This window comes from Myotis lucifugus, unplaced genomic scaffold (assembly GCF_000147115.1).
Source record: "Myotis lucifugus unplaced genomic scaffold, Myoluc2.0 scaffold_15, whole genome shotgun sequence".
Classification (NCBI taxonomy): domain Eukaryota; kingdom Metazoa; phylum Chordata; class Mammalia; order Chiroptera; family Vespertilionidae; genus Myotis; species Myotis lucifugus.
In genome coordinates, this window is record NW_005871063.1 from 3,781,658 (window position 1) to 3,805,641 (window position 23,984).

Below are 23,984 nucleotides of genomic sequence, written 5' to 3' on the forward strand. Positions count from 1 at the left end.
ACACCATTTATTGAAGAGACTATCTTGGCTCCATTGTATGTTCATGCCTCCTTTGTCAAAAATTAATTGAGCATATTGGTTCGGGCTAATTTCTGGACTCTCTATTCTATTCCACTGGTCTATATGTCTGTTCTTGTGCCAGTACCAGGCAGTTTTGAGAACAGTGGCTTTGTAATACAGTTTGATATCTGGCATTGAGATCCCACCTACTTTGTTCTTTCTCAGGATCGCTGCAGCTATTCGGGGTCTTTTTTTATTCCAGATGAATTTTTGGAGAGTTCGTTCTAGATCTTTGAAGAAGGCCATTGGTATTTTAATGGGAAGTGCGTTGAATTTATAGATTGCTTTGGGTAGTATGGACATTTTAATGATGTTGATTCTACCAATCCAAGAACATGGTATGTTCTTCCATCTGTTTATGTCTTCCTCTATCTCTTTTTTCAACGTCCTGTAGTTTTCTGAGTAGAGGTCTTTAACCTCTTTAGTTAAGTTTATTCCTAGGTATCTTAATTTTTTTGGTGCGATGGTAAATGGGATTGTTTTTCTAATCTCTCTTTCTGAAAGTTCACTATTGGTGTATAGAAATGCCTCAGATTTCTTGGGGTTAATTTTGTATCCTGCTACATTGCCAAATTCATGTATTAAGTCTAGTAGCTTTTTGATGGAGTCTCTAGGGTTTTGTATGTATAATATCATGTCATCTGCAAATAAGGACAGTTTTACTTCCTCTTTTCCAATTTGGATGCCTTTTATTTCTTCTTCTTGCCTAATTGCAATGGCTAATACTTCCAGTACTATGTTGAACAGGAGTGGTGAGAGTGGGCATCCCTGTCTTGTTCCTGTTCTTAGGGGAAATGGTGTTAGTTTTTGACCATTGAGTATGATGTTGGCTGTGGGCTTGTCATATATGGCTTTTATTATGTTGAGGTATGATCCTTCTATTCCCACCTTGCTGAGAGTTTTTATCAAAAATGGGTGTTGGATTTTGTCGAATGCTTTTTCTGCATCAATTGATATGACCATGTGGTTTTTTTCTTTCAATTTGTTTATGTGATGTATCACATTTATTGATTTACGGATGTTGTACCATCCTTGCATCTCTGGGATAAATCCTACTTGGTCATGGTGTATGATCCTTCTGATGTACTGCTGGATCCGATTTGCTAAGATTTTGTTGAGGATTTTGGCATCTATGTTCATGAGGGATATTGGCCTGTAATTCTCTTTCATTGTGATGTCTTTACCTGGTTTTGGTATTAGGGTGATGCTGGCTTCATAGAATGAGCTTGGAAGTGTTCCTTCCTCTTGAATTTTTTGTAGTAGTCTGAGGAGGGTAGGTTTTAGTTCTTCCTTGAATGTTTGGTAGAACTCCCCTGTGAAGCCGTCTGGCCCTGGACTTTTGTTTGCTGGAAGCTTTCTGATGACTGCTTCAATTTCTTCCATAGTTATTGGCCTATTGAGGTTTTTAGATTCTTCCTGATTGAGTTTTGGAATGTTGTATTTTTCTAGGAATTTGTCCATTTCCTCCAGGTTGTCTAGTTTGTTGGAGTAGAGTTGTCCGTAGTATTGTTTAACAATCATTTGTATTTCTGTGGGGTCTGTTGTTATTTCGCCTCTATCATTTCTGATTTGGTTTATTTGGGACCTTTCTCTTTGCTTCTTGGTGAGCCTGGCGAGTGGTTTGTCAATCTTGTTTATCCTTTCAAAGAACCAGCTCTTGGTTTCATTGATTTTCTGTATTGTTTTTTTGGTCTCTATGTCATTGATTTCTGCTCTAATCTTTATTATCTCCTTCCTTCTGCTCACTCTGGGGTTTTCTTGTTGCTCTCTTTCTAATTCTTTGAGTTGTAGAGTTAGATGATTAACTACCATTTTTTCTTGTTTTTTGAGATAGGCCTGTAGAGCTATAAACTTCCCTCTCAGGACTGCTTTCATTGTGTCCCAGAGGTTTTGGATTGTTGTGTTTTCATTGTCATTAGTGTCCAGGATGTTTTTAATTTCTTCTTTGATGTCATCGGTAACCCAATCAATATTTAATAACATGCTATTCAGCTTCCAAGTGTTTGAGTATTTTGGGTTGTTTTTATTGTAGTTTATTTCTAACATTATGCCATCATGGTCTGAGAAGATGCTTTTTATGATCTCAATCTTCTTGAATTTGTGGAGACTTTGCTTGTGACCCAATATGTGGTCTATTTTTGAATATGTCCCATGAGCACCTGAGAGGAATGTATATTCCGCAGCTGTGGGGTGTAGTGTTCTGAAGATGTCAATTAAGTCCATCTGATCTAGTGAGTCATTTAGGATTGCTGTTTCTTTGCTGATTGTTTGTCTAACGGATTTATCCAGTGATGTCAGTGGTGTATTAAAGTCCCCTACTATGATTGTGTTATTGTCGATATCTCCCCTGATATCTTCCAGAAGTTTTCTTATGTATGTGGGTGCTCCTGCATTGGGTGCATATATGTTTACCAGGGTTATATCTTCTTGTTGTATTGATCCCTTTAGTATTATGAAGTGGCCTTCCTTATCTCTGGTTATGGCCTTCACTTTGAGATGTATTTTGTCAGATATAAGTATTGCTACCCCAGCTTTCTTTTCCTTTCCATTTGCGTGAAAGATATTTTTCCATCCCTTCACTTTCAGTCTGTGTGAGTCCTTTCCAATGAGGTGGGTTTCTTGTAGACAGCAGATGTATGGGTCATGTTTTTTTATCCATTCAGCCACTCGGTGTCTTTTATTTGGAGCATTTAGTCCATTTACATTTAAAGTTATTATTGAAAGGTACTTGTTTGTAGCCATTTCTTTTTTGTGTGTGTGTGTGGCTGTTTTCTTTCTGAGCTTGATATTTCTTCTTTTACAACAGTCCCTTTAGCATTTCTTGCATGGCTGGCTTGGTGGTGATAAACTCCCTTAGCCCTTTTTTGTCTGTGAAGCTTCTTATTTCCCCTTCAATTTTGAATGATAGCCTTGCTGGATAGAGTATTCTTGGATTCAGTCCTTTGCTTTGCATCACTTTGTAGATTTCCGTCCATTCTTTTCTGGCCTGATGTGTTTCTGTTGAGAAATCATTTGATAATCTAATGGGAGATCCCTTGTATGTTACTTTCCGCCTCTCTCTTGCAGCCTGTAAGATTCTCTCTTTATCCTGAACATTTGCCATGGTAATTATGATGTGTCTTGGTGTGGGTCTTTTCGGGTTCACCTTGTTTGGGACTCTCTGGGCTTGTGTGACTTTTTTCTTCCCCACCTCAGGGAAGTTTTCTGATATTATTTCTTCGAATAGGTTTTCTAATCCATGTTCATCTTTCTGTTGTTCTGGCACCCCTATTATTCGTATGTTGCTTCGTTTCATGTTGTCCCAAAGTTCCCTTAGGCTCTCCTCCTGCCTTTTAATTTTTTTCTCCATTTGCAGTACAGTTTGAGTGTGTTTTGCTTCCTTGTCTTCTAATTCACTGATTCGGTCCTCCGCTTCTCCCAGTCTACTGTTGATACTTTCAATGGTGTTTTTTATTGCAGCTATGTCGCTCTTCATTTCTTCTTGGGACTTACTTAAGTTGTTGATTTTTTCACCTGTTTCTTCTAGCTTCTTGCATACGTAGTTGAGTTTTTCATCTGTTTCTTCTTGCTTCTTGAACATCCGGTGCATGTAGTCTAGGAACCTTATTCTGAATTCTTTTTCCGTCATGTTGCATATCTCTGTCTCACTTAGCTGCTTTTCTGGCGAGTCCTCCTTTTCTTTCCTTTGGGGGTTTCTTTGTCTACCCATGTTTGATCTCACTGACATTACTAGTTGTTGAATCGTTCAGTGGCTGGACCCTGGGTGGCAGTGGCTGCTCCCTGGGTGGCAGTGGCTCCTCGGTCTGTGGTTGCTCCTTGGGCGGTTGTGGTAGCAGCGGCTCCTCTGTTGATAGCAGGGCCTCTGATGAGTGCTGTTCACAGTTGTGGTGGCTCTTCTGACTGGTGGAGGGAGGCTTCAGACGCAGCAACTGTTCCCCAGGCAGAGCGTGTGGTGATCAGGAGGCCGCCGTTGCTTGAATCTTCGAGGCAAGTCCAACCTTTCCGTGGAGGGGTGCAGGTCTCCCCTTGGCTCTTGCAGTCGCGCTGTTTGCGAATCGCTGCCTCCGGGTCAGTAGCCGCTGGGCTAGTAGCCGATCTCTGGATGCCGGTGAACGCTGCCTGAGATGGCGCGGTCCCGCCGCTGCGCTGGCGCCCAGAGGGAGGTTTCAGCCTCAATCTCCAACCATCCGCATTTTTTAGGAGTTTTCTGTCTTTCCTGGCTGCAGACTGTCTCTCAGCTGAACCTCCCCAGCTTAATCGGGCTGATTGTTACCCGTTTCAGCTGTTCGCCCCCATCTGGTCCGGGACAAAGCACCAACACGTCCGTCTAAGCCTCCGCCATTTTCTCCACCTGATAAATTGTTATACACAATTTGTGTATCCCACAATTTACAGAGGTGGGCAAACGTAGGTTTATCATAACAATAAATAATACAATAACTAAGAAACAATAATATAAGAATAAACCCATGTTTCATGTACTCACAACTCTAAACCTTTTGCCCACCCTTGCAATTTATTTGTTCACTGTTACATATCTTATCTCAAGAAGAACCCTGAAAATTTTGAAAGTATTTAGGAAGGACTGACCAGGATGCTGAGAAGTCTAAACATTTTTCCTTCTACATATAAAAGTAAAAGGTTCTACAAGCTTTTTCCTAAGAAATAGAAAAAATTTTTAAAGACATGGTAGCAATTGTAAAGCACTTGAAAGTGTGAAATCTGGGAAAAGGATTAGCAATTCTTTTAAACTCTAGACAGCTGACCTAATACTGAAGGACAGCAGTTATGGAAAGTGATATTGTAGGAGAGAGATTGTGCTTCAGTCTGAGAAACATCTAGAAAGTATATGTTTGCTCTTCAACACCATTCACATTTAACTTTACATGTTTTCTGGCTGGTGCCTGCTACTTAGTGATCATTATGTATTCATAATGTTTTTATCCCCAGCATACATATTTAACAACTTTTTGACATTGAGCCATACACCACTACTGGAGGTCAGGATTTCATAGGAATTGTAGTTCCACACAATGGAAAACAAATTAATCTGAGGGCTTAAATATCTCTCTGTCCTTTTTGGAAGATGTTATAATATTCAAAAGGAAATTGAAATGAATGCGAAGTGAATTTTTATAGATACACACATGTTTATTTTGGATTTACACCTAGGCATGTAATTTCTAAATATAGAAGTTTTATAAATGTTTTCATTTAAAATCATTGGTGTATCAGAGATTTCGATTTGAAATGCATTAAATCTTGACATGTTTTCACTTCGTTGTCATCATTTTAATAAGAGTTTTTGTTGCCATTACACACAAGGGGAAGTTGAGGTTTTCACTTTTTATCAAAGTGATTCTGTGGTTGTGCTTAATGGAGTGTTGTATCCAGTGGAGGCAGTGGAGGATTGCCATGTTCCGGAAATCATCGGTCTGCGGGCTTTCTGTTTGCATCACTCATAAGACTATACCCTTGCCCACAGACAAGAGGAGCAGCCACTATAGATTTCAGACCAGGGGTGGTAGTACTTTTTAATCTTACATATATGAGAATGGTCAGCAGTCACTGTGATAAAAAGATTAAAAACATTGGAGATTTCCCAAAACTACTTTACAGAAGATTTTGTCTTAATGAGACATTTTCTGATGTCACTCTATACAGAATAACATTTTAAAAATTTCCTCTTAAGTGTTTATATGCATAAATATTTAAACCTGACACAGCAATGCTAACTTTTAAGTAGAGAAATTTATATCTATTGCACAGTATATAGTCCTTGAAGTAGGACATGGTAGACAATTTAAAAAAAAATAATTCAGTTACAGTCATGTGTCCTTAATGGTAGGGATATATTCTAAGAAATGTGTGGTTAGGCGATTCTGTTGTCATGTGAACATCATAGAGTGCACTTGCTCAAGCCTGGATGTCATAGCCTACTATACACCTGGGCTACATGACATGGTATATTCATTTGCTCCCAGAGTACAAGCCTATATAGTACATTACGGTACTAAATACTGGAGGCAACTGTAACACAGTGATACTTCTGTATCTAAACATAGGAAAGGTATAGTAAAAACATGGTATGAAATACTAAAAATGGTACACCTGTACCATGAATGGGAGCTTGCAGGAATGGAAGTTGCTCTAGGTGAGTCAGTGAGTGAATGTGAAAGCCTAGGACATTACTGGCCACTATTGTAGACTTTATAAACACTGTACTCCAGCATCACCAAGAACGTGCAAGAAATGCATTGTGCTACATTACAATGGCTATGACAATGTTACCAGGCGATAGAAAGTTTTCAGCTTCATTGTGATTATGGCACCACCGCTGTATATGCAGTTCACTGACCAAAACGTCATGATGCAGCACATGACTGTGCTTTGTTTTTACGTTGCAATATGGTATAGAAAAATGTTCTGATAATTAGTATTGGGTTAGATACAAAATTCCTTTCAAAGAATTAATGCTTACAAATGAGTTTAAATATTTTAAGTCAAGATAGTACAGGTCTAGCTTTTAAAAGCAATATTTTCCTAGATGGATTTTTTAAAATGTTAAATATATCATGTTATAGCTTACCATATATCTAGCTAGAAAGAAAAAATATGTAAGAGTATGCAAGTACAAGAAAGAGGCAAGCTTGGTTGCATAGAACTTTAGCTGCTAAGTTCTGTCAACATATTTTAGTGAAAGGAGCTGTACATACATTTACCGCCACTCAAGTAGAATTAAGTGAAATACTTAAAAAGCTACCAAGTTAATCCCGGCCAGTGTGGCTCAGTGGTTGAACATAGATCTATGAACCAGGAGGTCATGGTTCAATTCCCCGTCAGGGCACGTTCCTGGGTTGCGGGCTCGATCCCCAGTAGGAGGCATGCAAGAGGCAGCCGATCAATGATTCTATCTCATCATTGATGTTTCTGTCTCTCTTCCTCTTTCTTACTCTCTGAAATCAATAAAAAATATATATTTTTAAAGCTACAAAGTTCAGAGTAAGAGCATAAAATGTGATCAAACAGGAAAAATGAGACACTTTTTACAGAAATGTTTAAAAGTACCAATGACCTTTGTGACCTAAAGCTCAAGTATTGTATAAGGACAGTAGGTCTTGTACAGCGATTTTTCTTTTTGTTTTTATATATATATATATATATATATATATATATATATATATATATATATATATATTGATGTGCACACAATAAATACTACCCCTTTAAAGAATATATGAAGGAAAGAATTGATTATACAAAACTAACAACTAGATCCTGGTATAGCTTTTCCTTTTTTAAACCAGCCTAATTTCACATTGAGAACTTTTAAATTTTGACATCAAATGCCATTTTGATAGTGTATCACTTTTATTAGAATAATTTTTGTCTGTAAAGCAAGGCACTCATAAATCATGTTTCAGCATAACCTCTCACATCATTCACAGAAAACATGTAGATCTTTATGACTTCAATTCAGCAAATTGCAAGTCCAATCTTATAGTTGTTTGACAGCTCACCAGAAAATTCAATAAACGAATCAGATGAATTCCATATAATCTCATCATCTGAACTACCAAGGACAGTGTATGGGCATTACTTGCTCTGATAATAGATTTAAAAAGAAAAACAAAATCTAATTCATTTGACTTTGTCTATTGTATCTCAGCTTGAGGATGGCAGGGGGGAGTTCTTAGTGAAATAATTCACATTGAAACAGCATGATTGTTTTAACACTAGAAAAAAAGCCATGCTAAAAACATAAAGCTTAATTGTATATTTTAGTTTTGCCATTATATAAACAATAGAGGCCCGGTGGGGTCCCTCGGCCTGGCCTATGGGATCGGGCCGAAACCAGCTCTCTGACACCCCCCGAGGGGTCCCAGGTTGTGAGAGGGTACAGGCCAGGCCGAGGGACCTCACCGGTGTACGTTTGGGGCTGGGGAGGGACCACAGGAGGGCTCCAGGGTGTGTCTGTCCCGTCTCGCTCAGTCCCAATCAGCCAAACCCCAGCAGCGAGCTAACCTATGAGTCAGACCGTAAGCCCCCTGGTGGTTAGTGCATGTCATAGTGACTGGTCAACTGGTCGACTGTCTGCCCCCTGGTGGTCAGTGCCTGTCATAGTGAGCAGTTGAGTGCCCTTAGCATATCATTAGCATATTATGCTTTGATTGGTTGAATGGACCACCAGACACTTAGCATATTAGGCTTTTATTATCTACACTAATAAAAGAGAAAGATGCAAATTGACCATACCTTCGCAATGCCCACCAGACAATCAGGAGTGAGTATGCAAATCAGCGGGACAAAGATGTCAGTGGCCACAGAGCCAGCCAGAGCGAGCGGGAGGCTTGGGTCGCCCTTGGCAATGGAGGAAGCCAAGCTTCCCGCCTGCCCAGGCCAGCTACTGAAGGAGGGGCCTGTGAGCGGAGGACACAGAGCTGGCCTGGGGGCGCGGGAGGCTTGGGTCGCCATTGCCTGGGCTGGCTGCCGAGGGAGGGGCCTGCAAACGGCCCTCAGCCCCTTACCCAGGCTGGCCACGCCCCCATGGGGTGAGGGTCCCCACTGGGGGGCGTGGCCAGCCTGCAAACCGCCATCAGCCCCTCACCCAGGCTGGCCAGGCACCCCGGCGGGGACCCCCCACCCTGAAGGGGGTGTGGCTAGCCTGAAAACAGCCCTCAATCCTCTCACCCAGGCTGGCCACGCCCCCCTAGCGGGGACCCTCACCTCATGGAGGCGTGGCTGGCCTGCAAACTGCCTCAGCCCCTTGCCCAGGCCAGCACCATGCCCAGTGGGGACCCCCATCCCAATGGGGAAGTGCCCGGCCTGCAAACTACCACAGGCTCCTTGCCCAGGCCTCCCCGCTCCCCAAGGGAATCCCCACCCTGATCCGGGACACCCTTCAGGGCAAACCAGCTGGTCTCACCGGCGCACCAGGTCTCTATCTTCTATCTTCTATACTAATAAAAGGGTAATATGCTAATTAGACTGGGAGACCTTCCAGGAGACCTTCTAGATGTTCTTCTGGACAAAGCCATGGTGGCGGGGCCGAGGTAGAGGCGGTTAGGGGCCAAGAGGGGAGGGCAGTTGTGGGTGATCAGGCCAGGATGGGACGTCAGTTGTGGGTGATCAGGCCGGCCGGTGGGGGGGTAGCAGTTGTGGGTGAGCAGGCTGGCGGCAGGGGGGGGGCATTTGGGGGCAAGCATGCCAGCAGGCAGAGTAGTTAGGGGCAATCAGGCAGGCAGGCAGGTAAGTGGTTAGGAGCCAGCTGTCCCGGATTGTGAGAGGGAGTCCGACTGCCAATTTAGACCCATCCCTGTGGGATTGGGCCTAAACCGGCAGTCGGACATCCCTCGAGGGGTCCCAAATTGGAGAGGGTGCAGGTCGGGCTAAGGGGACCCCCCCCCCAGTGTATGAATTTTGTGCACCAGGCCACTCGTATAGGATAACCTTAGAAAATACCTAATTTTTTATTTAAATATTCATTACAGTTTGGATATTTACCTCATTTTTATAGCTAGAAAAATAAATCTATCATGCCGTTTCTTGTTGAAGCAAAGAAAAACGTTTAGAAAGTAACAAGACAATATATTTTTTTCTTAACACATTGCGTACCGCATAGAAATCTCTAAGACATACGCCAGGGACCACACATTTTTGGGCAAACCGCACGTTATTTAAATCATCATAATGCACTTTAGGTGTTGTTTTTCAATAATTATAACATTTTTATTTACAAAAACAATTAAACAATTAAAGTTCCTAGTACTTTTTTAACGTATGGTATTGCGTAAAACATTTTCCTCTATGAAGAGGGACCAAACAAAATTTACATAAATATCTAGATTCTCTCCTTTTTCCATGGGCGTGAAAAACGAGAACACTCGTGAGCGGTCTTTAACAGATGGCGCACGAAACACGAGAAAACTCCTGAGCGGTATGAAATGTGTTAAAGGGTCTCGAAGTTTAGAAACAGGCTGATTTGACTAAACATATGTCATTTCATTTGGAGATAATGCCTACAATATATCACTAATTATATACAAATATCACATATTTAGAGGGACTGATTGTTGCAGACTTTTATTATATTTTTGAAATTCAATTTAATGTGATCATGTGATCCATACTTTTATCTTTTGAGGGTGACTTATAATAACATGTTCAGAGCACACTAGTGCAAGTATTACATTTTTTCCTGTGGTCATCCTTATCAGGATGAATTCTAATATTGCAAATATGTACTAAAATTATACTGGGTTACAGAACTTTAAAGATGTGTACAGCTAGGTGCTATAATGCCACCCAAAATACCTGCCTGAATGAAGAGATGTATACTTTAACACACACTTTTAGAAGTGAGTATATTTCATGAGAGGAATTGTCTATTTTATATGTAATTACAAATCACTTCTGTTTCATCAAACTGTAAAGTGATTTTGAATATGAACTAATATTGGGCAAATAGTAAAGAATGTTAAATTATAGCAGTAAATTCAGAAAGAAAGCCAAGCTGTGATTTTCATGTTTTAAAATGCTGTTTTTTTATGCAATATGGAATAATTCTTATTTCCTCTGAAACTTCGTTCATAAATAATTCTGGTTTGGAATTGTATTTTGAAGAAAGGAAGAAAGTTGTAACATCACATTGGAGTTTTGATTATTATATTGTATAATTACATAATTTCTTATTATATAATATAATTTAGATTTTAAAAAATAATATTCTGCTTTAAAAATTTTCACGAGGTCTTTCTTAAGATTTCTTCTTTCATCTCTAAAATCAGCAATTAAAATCAGTTTCACCTATTTGGCAAGTGGACCACATCTTTTGTTTTTCTCTCCCTGAATTGTGTTTACATTAGCTTTAAACACTTGCCTTGCAGAGAAAATAAACTTCTACATTCTTAGGGAAAACTGTTAAACTAAAAGATCTGACAAAGTAATTCTCAAATGAGTTTAAAGAACTTATGGCTTAAATGAATGTGAATTCTAATTTACTGACTTTGAGCTTGGCTGCTGTTTTTGATTAATTTGCATTTTGTACATTAATTGCTTCCCTCAATCACCTGTCAGATTTATAGTAGGGAAGTTATATTCTCTTAAACCCCACTCTATTATTCATTTAAAGGGAGATAAAAGATCAGTATAGAAAGTTAAGAAGTACACTGCAGTTGGCAAAATATAATAAATAGAATAAGCACATACACTTATATTATTTGTGTGTATATCTGTGTGTGTATGTATGTGCAATATACACATAGCTGAGGATATAGAACCATTGCAACTCAATAATAAAAGGTCAGACAACTGGAGTGTTTTAAAAAATGGGCAAAATATTTGAAAAGATATTTCACTGAGGAAGACATGTGCATGGTCAAAAAACTCATGAAAAGATACTTAAAATCATTAGTCATCAGGGCATTGGAAATTAAAACCATTATAAAATACAACTAGATACCCAGTAGAGTGGCTAAAATTTTAAAATACAATACTAAATGTTGGTGAGGAGGTAAAGCAACTTCACCTTTCAAGCATTGCTGGTTGGAATGTAAAATGGTACCACCACTTTGAAAAAAACAATTTGGCAAATATTTGAAAAGTTAAATATATACTTACACACATGACATCAATTATTTGTCTTAAGGGAAATGAAAATTAATGTCCAAAACTTGCACTCAAATGTTTATAGTAATTTTGCTAATAATATCCAAAATCCAACCCAAATACCTATAATAGACGAATAGATACACCAAATATAGTACATCTGGAACAAAGAAATACTATTCAGTTACAAAAAGGAACAGATTGCTGATACTTGCAATAACATGGGTGAATGTCCAAAACATGATAGTGAGCCAAAGAAGCCAGATACTCTATGACTCCATTTATATGAAACTTTAGAATAAAGATAAATCTAATATGGCCCTAGGGTGAAGTGATTTACTAGAAAGGAAATGGTATATTTTAGTTTGGTGGAAATATTCTATATCTTTATTAATGTGGTGTTTATAGGTTTATTCATTTGTCAAACTTATTGACCTTTACATTTAAAATAGATATATTTGTGTGAATTATACCTGAATAAAGATGAAAATTTTAGTTTTTACAAATTTTATTTATAGTTGATTCTTAAAGGAAAAATAGCTCAATTGATTAAATGAACACCTAAACATAATATCAAAATTAAGTCCTGTTTAAAACTTCAAAACTTCTCCAAAAGAAATGAATTAATTCACCAACTCTCCTTAATTTTAGATTTTCTTTTTAAATCTAAAACTAACAAAACTACATCCCCCCCCTTTTATTTCTTATCTCTAAAGTTTAGTAACTTACCAAAAAGTTAGTGCCTCTACTCTACATATATTTACCCACCTAAGGTATGCTATATCTCAAAAAGTTTTCATGCAGTTTTTGTGTTATAAAGAGGACATTACTATGGAAATCTTAAGTTCAATGGTACAGGAAATTAGGAGTTTGCTGCCATATGTAGAGCATCAAAAGTGTGTATAGTATTGTAATACATCTGTTTTGTTTTTTCCCAAGGTAATAATTTTTTTTATGATCTTTTATTTTTTTTCCTTTCTGTTCCTTTGGGCTGCAGCAAAAATAACTTTGATTGCTCAGCTAACCTCTCCTGCCACCCAGGCCTGCCATTTTAAGTATAGAGGTGATTTTTTTTTTTTTTTTTTTTGAGGCTTCATGGATCCTGACGAGATATCAATCTTGGTCACTTTGTTTCATGGATCCTGAAATATCAATCTTGGTCACTTTTCTTAGCACTTTTTTTTTTACTGAACAGTCTAATTATATTAGTCTTCTTTAACCTTCCTACAGGTTTGTCATTGGGCGAGAAAAACCAGGACAAGTGAGTGAGGTTGCGCAGTTGATAAGCCAGACACTGGAACAAGAAAGGCGCCAGAGAGAGATGCTTGAGCAGCATTACGCCCAGTATGATGCGGACGACGACGAGGTAGGCAACCTGAGCAGACATTCTTTTCCTGCATTTCTTCTCCTGAGGTTCCTACTGTATAAAACTCTCTTTACTTTATAACAGGATGGCAGGTTCTTCGCAGTTTCCCAAGGAGCGTGTGTGTATGTTCAATCTCACGGAAAAGAAATATTACTTGCTTTTATTATTCATTTATGAATCAAATATTGGTATTCCTTTGACAGTGTGAAGACTTTGGAATCAAATAAGTCATATTTTATCACACTATTTAAAGAAATTCACTGAAACAAAACAAAAAAGAGTAAAAACACCAAAATGCGAATGGTTGCTGTCTTTATGGTTTGAATTAGGTGGTTTTTTCCCTCTGCTTTATGTTTTTGCAATTTTTATCAAATTTTCAGCCAGTACATAATGCTTTTTCAAAAAAAATAAGTAAACATTTACGTGAAAAAGCACACACATACAAACGCAGAAAAGCATTAAAAATCACTGAGGTTTTCAGGCTTTTCTTTTTGTCCAGGAAGAGAAAGTTCCTTGGATCTGCTCGCTATGATTTGTGCTAACACAATGCAGAACAAAGCTTTCCCACCAGCACGTATTCCAGAGAGTAGATACATATTGGAATAATTTTGCATCCTGTTCTCTGTAGAAGATCAAGTAAATGAATAGAAGCTAACCCCCAAGTGAAAACGGCTGTCGGGAACCCTTGTGTGTTGTAATATAATACAGATGCTGGTCTATTTCTAATGTAAATGCCAAGCGTACATTGATATAATGGGACAACATGCTTTATTTTAAATGTGCATGTGTTTCATATTGGCATATCAAAAAATCCATCAGCAATTTAGTTGTAGTATTTCATACTTCATAAACATAGTAAATATTCAGGTAAAATAAATATTCTTTATCCCAGCTGATACAAGGACAGTGCAACTTCATATGTTCAGCCTCTATTCATCTGAATTTATTCTATGTTCAGAACTTTTTACATTCCTGGCCAAAATGTAGTGAAGATTAATAAACAGACATTCAAATATTTTAATGTATTTTTAATCTGGATGTTTTAACCCAAATGTATATTAATTTCTCATGTGCTTGTAGTATAATGAGGATGTACTCTCCATTTCTTAGAGTAGAAAATTTAAAATGGTGCATTAGTTAACTTTTGATCAGAGTACATGCTAGAAAGTCTTCATGTAAAAGTCTCTCATAATCCTATTTTGTTCATTTTATTTATTCACTTGCAGAATTCATTGGAAATGGCAAGTATTTTTTATTATATTGAGATATTATATATGAAAATGTATCTTGGATTTAGAAACTAAAAAAGTGTTTTCCTCAGATACTTGAACGTTCATCTTATCTAGTCTTCCATTCTCTGTGCTAGTGTTTTATGTTTTAGCAGACATACTAATTTGCTTTAGCTACAAGTCTATTTTAGGATGGTAGAATCGTCTCTGCAGGTCTGGTTTTTACCTGCTCACTCTGCTAGAAAGAATTTGGAGCTGAGGTGCAGGGAGTAGGGGTGACATCAGTGGTGGACTGAGGAGACCAAGCTTTCTGGTCTCTGTGGGCCTCCGTGTCTCTGGCTGTAGAGCACAGGGAATTGGATAAATCTCTGAATTTTTTCCAGCTTCTAATATTCCATGAGCCTATGAAATAAAGCATCTGGTGAAACAAGGAAAGAGGGAAAGTAAAATAGTTTTTAAGGTTCGTCAAGTGAAATTTTTTAGATCACATACTACGTACTTCTTCCAGTACATAGGAATGAAATCACATTCATCTCCCAGAAGTTTTCAATTCAAACAGGTAAAGTGCTCGTTCTCTCTCTTTCTCTCTTTCTCTCTCTCCCTCCCCCCTCTCTTTCTCCATATAGATATGAATATAGATATACACATATCTTTGTATATTATTTTCTAATGTAATAATTTTAGTAAATGCAAAAGGAATGTTTGTTACTCAACATTTATACTTAAAAAACATCATATAAATTTTTTTTGGCAGTTTTTGTAAGGAAAGCAGAGTTGATTGTCACTTAAGCAGATCTTTTCAGGGGGAACAGGGGTAAGTAAGTATTCAGTGCCGGCCACCTTGCAAGGTGCCTTTCCCCACATAATTTCATGTATCTTTACAGCAAACAGAAGAGATTCTTTTTTTCTCTAGAAATGCAGCAACGGAAGCTTTTTCTGGTAGTTGGCAGAGTTCGGATGGGAAGAGGGATCTTCCTGGCTCCAAGGCCTGGACTCTGCACCACGCTGCTCTTTCCGAACAGAGTGGACTGAGGGGTCTGCCGTGTTTAGGCGCACACAGATAATTGGGTAACGAGATGCTGCAGAGAGGGCTCTTGTTTAAGGTGAGGGAGTATCTTTTAAGAATTTCATTCTGTGATCTGTCCTATATCCTATCTAATAAAGGGTAATATGCAAATTGACCATCACTCCAACACACAAGATGGCCGGCAGAGGAGGGCAGTTAGGGGTGATCAGGCCAAAGGGGTAGGGCAGTTGGGGGCGATCAGGCCTACAGGGGAGGACAGTTGGGGGGATCAGGCCAGCAGGGGAGGGCAGTTGCGGGTGATCGGGCTGGCAGGGGAGCAGTTAGGCATCGATCAGGCTGGCAGGGGAGTGGTTAGGTGTCGATCAAGCTGGCAGGGGAGTGGTTAGGGGATGATCAGGCAGGCAGGCAGGCGAGCTGTTGGGAGCCAGCAATCCCGGATTGTGAGAGGAATCCCAGATTGGAGAGTGTGGAGGCTGGGCTGAGGGACACATCCCCCCGCCCTGCACGAATTTTGTGCACCAAGCCTCTAGTTTCTAATAATAAGGGAATCTAATTCTTACAGGGTTTTTTACTCTAGGCAAATGCTTAATCCATAAGTATCCTATGAAGATAGGACTTAAAGAGTATACAAATATTTTACAAAATATTGTAGAAATAGAAATCAGGTGCTACTATGTTACTCCAAGTAACCCTTACTTTACTGAAATGGTCACAGAGCCTTTTCCTCTGTCTCTCTCACTCATGCTCCTCTCTGACTTACGTACTCCCTCTCTTGCTGTTCCACACCACCTCACCCAAGTGTGCCAAGCTGAAACCAACTGTTAATTTTCTGTGCATAGGAGAGATGAAAGCTGTACAAATGATTAAAAGTCACTCTTGTGTAAACACGTTATCTATGTGACTTAAATTCATTTCTTTTACTAATGCTACCAAATATTTTTTAATTGATTTGAGTGTTGTGTTCCTATTTTTTATTTACTCTCTTTCTCTGTTAATAAAAAGTAAAATGTCCAAAAAATGTAATGGAAATGAAATCAATCAATACTGGTTATCCAGTGGGTAAATGGCCCTTGAATAATTTAGTTAATTTGATATCTACTTGAGCAATTCATTGATTTACATATCTTTGTTAATCCTGAGTTATATAATCAATCATTTGGTTTCTCATGCTTGCTATTTATAGAATAATTCTGTGATTTCAAAGATAAAATCATTTTTATTTGGCAGTATCCCCTGTGACATTCCCTGGGCCAGCGAGGAAAACCTCTAATTAAATGCAGAACAACCAAGTTCATCCAAGTAATTCCAGCGCCAGTATTTAGATCATCATTGTCTACAAAGGATAGATAGCTTCTGGTTTTGGTCAAATCATCCAAGATTGAGTCTAACTTGGAACTTGTCACATTGACAGAGGGGAGTTGCTTGCTTGAATTGTCTACAGGGAAAACATTGTAATGTGATAAATATATCCAGAAATTGTAAAAGTACAGTGGAACCATAGTTGGTATTAAAACTACTTTATCATGTATTGTGTGTGCTTAGATATATCTGGTTTAATGCTTTAGGAAAGCATAAATGATACTCCAAAAGAATTAAAATATAGAGATAATTCCAAACTCTAAATTTCTGCATTTTTGTAGGCTTATCTTCTCCAAGTGTTTAAACTAGAAGAGTTTATAATAAGCAAACAGCCAATTCAACATAATTTGCATTCCTATATCTTTTTACACTCAATGTTAAACATTCTGATTCTTTAAAAGCAAAGTGGCTTTTTAAAATGGCTCTACCTAAAGGCTAAAAGTGGCTTTTAAAAATGGCTTGTGAAAATGGTTTTACCTAAAGGCTAAAGAATAAAATAGATCCTACAAAGAAGAGGAAGATAAATATCTGAAAAATTGAAAAATGTTAAATGTAGATCTGTGTTTAGTGTTTGCATTTCTGGATTTAATAGAATTATTGTTCATTTCCCTTCCTTCCTTCCTTCCTTTCTTTTTTTTTTCTTTTTTCTTTTTTTAACAATCTGAAAAGTAACCATGGAGGATTTCAGTAAAAACCCTCAAACAGTTAACACTGTCCCATGAAATTCTGGGGTATGGAAAATTTTCAACTAGATTTTAATTTTCAATAACAAGTTAAATCTCCCGTCATACTCCACAACAATCAATCTTTAGCATTTGAGTGGTGAGATGATATAATTCTGGCATGGTATGTGTACTGTGGGTCTTCTATGCATATTTGGGGCATCAGAGAGTATTTTGCAACGTGAAACGCTGTGGGCTCAGACTGGAAATGAAGTCTGAACTGGTACTGTACCACTTTTTTAAATTAGAAAATAAATATGGTCATTTACATTAAAATAAGCTATTTTACATGCACATTTAAAGTTATCTGATTATTTTTCTTTTGCCTCTTTCTGTATCCTTTTAAACTATACTATTTATTACATTTTAAAGGCTTAGATTATAGATGGCATTTCAAAGTCTCTTTAGGCAGTAGTTCATAACTATGTTAATCATCACTCCAGTAATGGAGGCCCCATTTTTTTAAAACATAATTCAATCTTTCTATAATTTCTTTCCATTACTGGAAATTAATATCATTATAACTATATTATAACAATATTAGTTAATTTTTTAGAATCTTTAAAAGTACTGAATACAATTTGGAGCAGCTACCTACATGTATATGCATTTTCATTGCTTGTGTTAATGTAATAATTGAAGGCAAAAATATAATGGAAACTATGGTTTGCACAAGTGTTAAAAGGTTTACAAGAATAGAATTTTTATGAGAAAAGCATTAAAGGGATAGCATTATATTTGACTCATGCTGTTTGCTGTTCCTGGTTGAAAACAGCTTGTGTTGTGTGAACAAGAGATTGCAGTTATTATGGATGGCTTTTTAACAATGTGAATTGACTTTATTCTGTGTTTATAAGAGTGGGGGCATTCTCTTAGTTCTTGAAAGTGTGTGCTACAGCAGGCACTGGAGCGTCAGTGGTTTGTTTCTTATCCTTTACCATTAGGCTGCTCTCTTTAGTGGGGTAAATCCTTCTTTAATTTTTGTTGTCAACTATTTTAGAACACGGTGGCTGACTTGCAAGGAGTGTCTGGCAACTGCAATAACAATAACAACTATTTCCTTAAGGTTTGTTTTCTGGTGGGGAATAATGCTTATCTGTACCTTCCTGCTTTGTGTGTGAAATGGAATAGTCTCTGTCTTATTAACTAGCTTTATGCTCACAAGATCTTCTCTAGAGCTGTGTGTTGTGAATGTTGAATAATAGTTTGAAGGTTATTGTTTGAAAAATAACATTTAATTCTGAAACTTGAGTCTACATATCTTAGTTGCAGAACTGGACTCACTTCCTAATATTTAACCACGGATGTTTTTAACCCCTAACACTTTAAATATTTTGTAATTCATATTAAAGGGAAACAAAAGACATCTAAGAACAGAGCTGTATGATGTTGGTATAATACAGCATACACAGTAACTTATATTGTCTTTAAATCCAGCAATTTTCTTTTAATACAACGTTCTTAATTTTAAAAAAATACATACATCTTTAAATTATCATAGTACTTACTTACATGGTCTATATGGTGGACATGCCAAAATGTTTAAAAATGTGTTATACTATAACTAAAATAATTATCATTATCTTTAGCTGCCAGTAAGAGAGAGGAGGTTGAAAAGAGAAGTCAGTTTTTTTTCTTTTTCTGAAACATATAAAAAGATGCCCAACCATATAAGCAATGAGGATGTGGAAATGAAAAACCAAAATGAAATATGTCATACCTACCGAATTGATTTAAATGGGATATTTTACGTTTGGGCGAGAATGTGGGGTAAAAGGACCTCTTATTTTCTGCACATAGGAACATAAATTGGCCCAACAACTTTGAAAAACCTTTGGCCATTATCTAGTAAAGTGAATCAACAATTATATTTCTTACTAAACACATTATGCACATGAACTATAATAAATGTATAATATTGTTTTTAATATAGACAAAAATTGGGTACAACTGATATCTTTATCAACAAGAGAAAGGGTAAATATATTGTAGTAGAGTCATACAGAAGGGTAATATATAGAAGTTATTTCAACAAGCCACAACAACTGGTGGACTCTGAGGAGTGTACCATTAAAAACAAAAAGGCACAGAAGAATACAAACAATATGATTTCATTTATACAAAGTTTAAAATCTTGTAAAAAAAAATAACACGTTGTTTAGTTATAATAAAAATATTTTAAAAACTAGAAAAAATTAAGAGTGATAAAAGCAGATTTGCTCTGCAGGGTAAGTGTTTGAAATAGATTCAAGGAGACACATACATATAGAGGACCATAATTAAAATGCAGTGGTTCTGCTTCTGTTCTTGAACTAGGTTATTAGTTCATTGGTGGTGGTTACAACATTATTCATTATATTTTCTATACGTTACAAAGTACCCTGTATCAACTCAATATTTAATGAAAAAGGTTAAAATCTGCCATGTAGAATTGCTTCGATTTAGCAGTTATGTAGATATAAAAGGAATAGTTCCTGCTCTTCAAGGACTTACAAAATGACTTAAGAACCTGTGTCTCAAACTTGCCTCAATGTGAGGATCTCATGATACTTCTTTAAAATGGTAGATTTCTACCTTGAGCCTCAGACCTACTGAAACAGAATATGCATGATAGACAATCTAGGTTTATGGGAGTTTGTGGGGAAGGGGTTAGCTGCAATCAGAGCTGGAGTTGTCCAGTTTATAGATGCCAGGAAAACAGATATAAAGTCCTGATATTGCAGAGATTTGCAAAAAGGTATTGCTGCCAAGAACCACCAGATAGCCAAAATGAGAAAAGGAGTTGAATTATTCTCCCTCCAAGAAATTTGTAAGATTGATTTATTTTTATTATCAATTGATAGATAATCCATAGAAATACCATCAATGACATTTTTGTTGATTTTAGTTTATTGTTTAGTATATATTCTATAATATATATTATAAGATATATGTAATATATACTAATATATAATATATATACATATATATATATATATGTATAAAACTTCTGGTTCTGGTTCTATTTAATGACCTATTAGCATTTTTGTAATCATATGAGTCAGTTTTTATATGAACACACCATATTTTCCAAGATTTAATTAGTTGTATAATTATAGAATTATTAAAACAATGATAATATGTATCACTTTGGTCACTGTAGTTGTTCTCTTCTGCAGATAAAATTCAAGGAAATACAAATCTCTTAGTCTCTTCCCACAGTTCTTCTGTTGGCATTAGAACAAGTGCTTCATTGTTTCCTGGGAAAGAAAAATGAAACTCAAGGAAGGCTGCCAACTTGAAATTGCAGTGTGACATTTGAATTACAGAGGTCTACTTTGGTCTGTTGACTGTTCAGTTCTGGGTCTCAGTGGGAAAAATAGGGATCACTGGTTCCCTCCTCACATAGAATATATTTATCAGGGACTTAAAGACAATAACATTTATGTCTTAGTAAGTGGGTAACATTATTAAGAGGAATTGAACTGGGACTATTGAGTCATGGAAAAATATAGTTTATGCTTCCAAGAAGCTTGCTATTTTGCTGTGGAAACAATAAGTATATATGGTAAGGAATTTACATCATTTTCAAGGCAACCTGTCAAAAGACCAGATAACCATAGTGTAAAAGAATCATCACAACCAAAGACATCCAAAATAAAAGCATGAATTTGAGATTCATGGTTTCGAATTTGATTGCAAGAAGTTTTTTGTTATTTTTGTTTGTTTTCTATAATGGAGAAACCAGCTCAATATTGTATATATTCAAAGAAATAAAAAGGCCAGTTTACCTGCAGAGCAGAGTATATAGAAAGGAATAGTGGTTGGAAAGTCTTTGAAAAGGTAAATTGAATAATATTCTAGAAACTTGAAAAATCAGCTGAATTTCTAAATTTTTTTCCATTAAATAATAATTGGCAGAAATGCTCTTTGATCGGAACTATCTTTTCAAGTGTTTGTGTATGAACACAGCCTTGGAGATAGAGATAGTCTTTCCCTCTGGAGCAAGGGCAGTAATGCTGCCTGTTATAAAAGATGCAGGTTACCCATGCTCTGGGGTCCTCTCTTGTCATGTCTATGTGTATAGACATTATCTGGCCCTATTCTCATCACTCTTTGGAAAGTGTGGCTTGAGGTGTCAGCACAAAAATCATGATGGACTATATCAGCTAGTATGTAGAACGATTCTGGGTTAGAGGAAAGTTCTAACCTTGCTCAGACAATACTTACAGAGAAACACACCCACACTGAGCATGAAAGGAGGGAATTTACAAACGCCATGGCAAGGAGCCTGGTAAATCTTTAGAACTCTGGCTGGTTCACTGAAGAGATAATGGGGCAAGGCATATAATGCTAGTTAAGGAGAAATAGCAACAGTTGGGCTGCCTTTCAACTCAACCTCTATTGTAGTTTATTGTGCCAACTTTACATTAATTCAGACAGCAAAAGACCTCAGCTTTTTGTAGAGGGTCTTTGCTGCTCTAAGGGAATATTGGTCCTGTCAAGAAGATTTTCTTGAGATAGACAAACTCATGTGAGAAACCACTGGTGAGTATTTGGGTCCTAACTGGTTTATAATACTGGTGAAACTGTTCGAAATTCTGTCAGCCTCACCACCTTAGAAAACTTCACCATCCCTTATGTTCAAACCAGATTCATAATTAGACTCCAGATTGAGATTTCCTCTATAACAGAGTCCCTGTTGTGAGAGTCAAGGCTATGGCTTCTGAGTCAGACTCCCCAAATCTAAATAGATTGTGTTCATAATGATGACTCACCTTATATACTGCTTCAGGTGGACATTGGAAGTTTGGTTAAAACATGAGTAATCACTGCACTGCTCAAAACTGAAAACTACTGTACCTTATTACTGGCACAAAGCTGCTCTCTGCTCCCATGCCCCTTGATGCTTCCTCTCTCTATTCTGACTTTAAGGAGAAAGATGGCTACGGCTAGGCCTGAGATCTTTTTGTTCTCTAGAGAGACCAAATGCTACATGAACCCCTTGAATATGCTGGGGAACTTTGAGAGGGAGGCACCCAAACTTTATGGTTCTGTGAATACTGGTCTTGTAGATGTGGCCTTTGGGCAAATGCAAGGTAATGCTGTTAATGTTTCCACTGTTAGACATATAATGGAATTGATGTGTTATATGCCTGCACTTCTTTGTCCCATTAGTGCCAAAATGGAGATCTCCCATTCAGGGATTGGCACACGTAGAGCAGGAATAGTAGGACATATAGAGCACTCTCCCTGTTTTCTCCCATGTGGTCCAGAAACAATACAGAATCCCAGGAAGAGAAGGGGAAATCACAGCTTACTTAAATACTTAATAGCTGGCAGAACACCCGGCCTTTTCCCAACACAACACTACATGTCTGATACAAAAAAACAAACAAAATAAACAACAACCTCCCCCCCCAAAACACACACACACACGCACACACACACACACATGCACACACGAGGCGGCGGGGCAGCTATTAATCTTCTACTAAATTCTTATGGAAACTGAAATTGAAGCCTGATTCATGGGGCCATGTGACTCTCTTACCTGAATTATCTCAGTTTGAGATTTGTCAACTTGAACTCTCTGACCAGAAAGATTGGAAGGGCCCCTGCTTATCACATGGACAAGTTGCCATTCTGACCCAATAGCACCTTAGATTTACTTGAACAAGTATAGCTTCCAATTCAGGGAAACTTTACCTCTAGAAACAAGGCCTCTAGCTCAGTGAGGCCTTCAGTTCATAGAGGTTGCCTTAATGCATGGGCTTGGTTCACTGATGGTTCAGCTAAGCTGCCTACTACTTTCCAGCCTCAGCACCAGCTATGCTCACCCAGAAATGGATTTGGTCACTTTGTTCAATCAGTTGGCAGAATTGAAGGGCATTCTCATAATTCTGTCCTAAACTCCCCATGATAAACCTTGTTATATTTTTACTGACTCATGAAATATTATCAATGACTTAGCTGGTCACTTGGAAAATTACAGACTGACAGGTGAAAGTCTGGGATGGCAAACCATGGAAACAAACTGTGGCAATTGATCAAATTCTTTGGGCTATTCATGTAACTGTGTTGGTCATAAGAAGCCTTTGTGTTTTTTAAAAAACACCATCTTTAGATCATCTTCAGCTGATCCACAGATCCCTCTAAAATGAGGCTATTCTTGGTTACCCAGGGTTGGTTGCTTTCTTGAGGAATAGTTAATATGCATCCTGCCACCCATTCTTAGGGTGGGACTTATTTAATAAGATAAAGTGGTACAAGTTTTGACTGACTTTAGATGATGTGATCAGTGACACCACTTCAATTTTAGAAGGCATTCAGGTAAACCTCAACTAGCTGGCCAAGGTTATTATGGATAATAGAATTGCCCTGAACCCTGGATTTCCTTCTTGTGGACCAATACCAAGTCTGCAATCACTGATACATCCTGTTATGTCTGAATTAATACTTTAGATAAGTGGAAAGGCCAGTGAAGAAACTTTAAGGAGAAAGCCAACTGGGTTTCTATGGTAGACCCTGATGGTTTATGGTATTTCTTTAGCCAGTAGGGTCTGGAGGTCTTGGGGAACATGGTTGATCTAAGTACTGCAGGTTAGATTCATTCTGCTGCTTAGAGATCTTTT

At 37.6% G+C, this 23,984-nt stretch overlaps 1 protein-coding gene across 5 annotated transcripts in view; it reads left to right on the top strand.

Moving 5' to 3' along the window:
* Positions 1-23,984, top strand: part of PPP1R9A (protein phosphatase 1 regulatory subunit 9A) — a 236,728-nt gene that overhangs the window by 146,110 nt on the left and 66,634 nt on the right. For 3 of the 5 annotated variants that reach the window (XM_023750730.1, XM_023750731.1, XM_023750732.1), the window contains exons 5-6: positions 12,898-13,033; positions 18,371-18,436. In XM_023750730.1, coding sequence (XP_023606498.1) covers positions 12,898-13,033; positions 18,371-18,436 — 202 coding nt within the window. The remainder of the gene's footprint in view (positions 1-12,897; positions 13,034-18,370; positions 18,437-23,984) is intronic. The other 2 variants (XM_023750733.1, XM_023750734.1) reach the window with 1 other exon arrangement.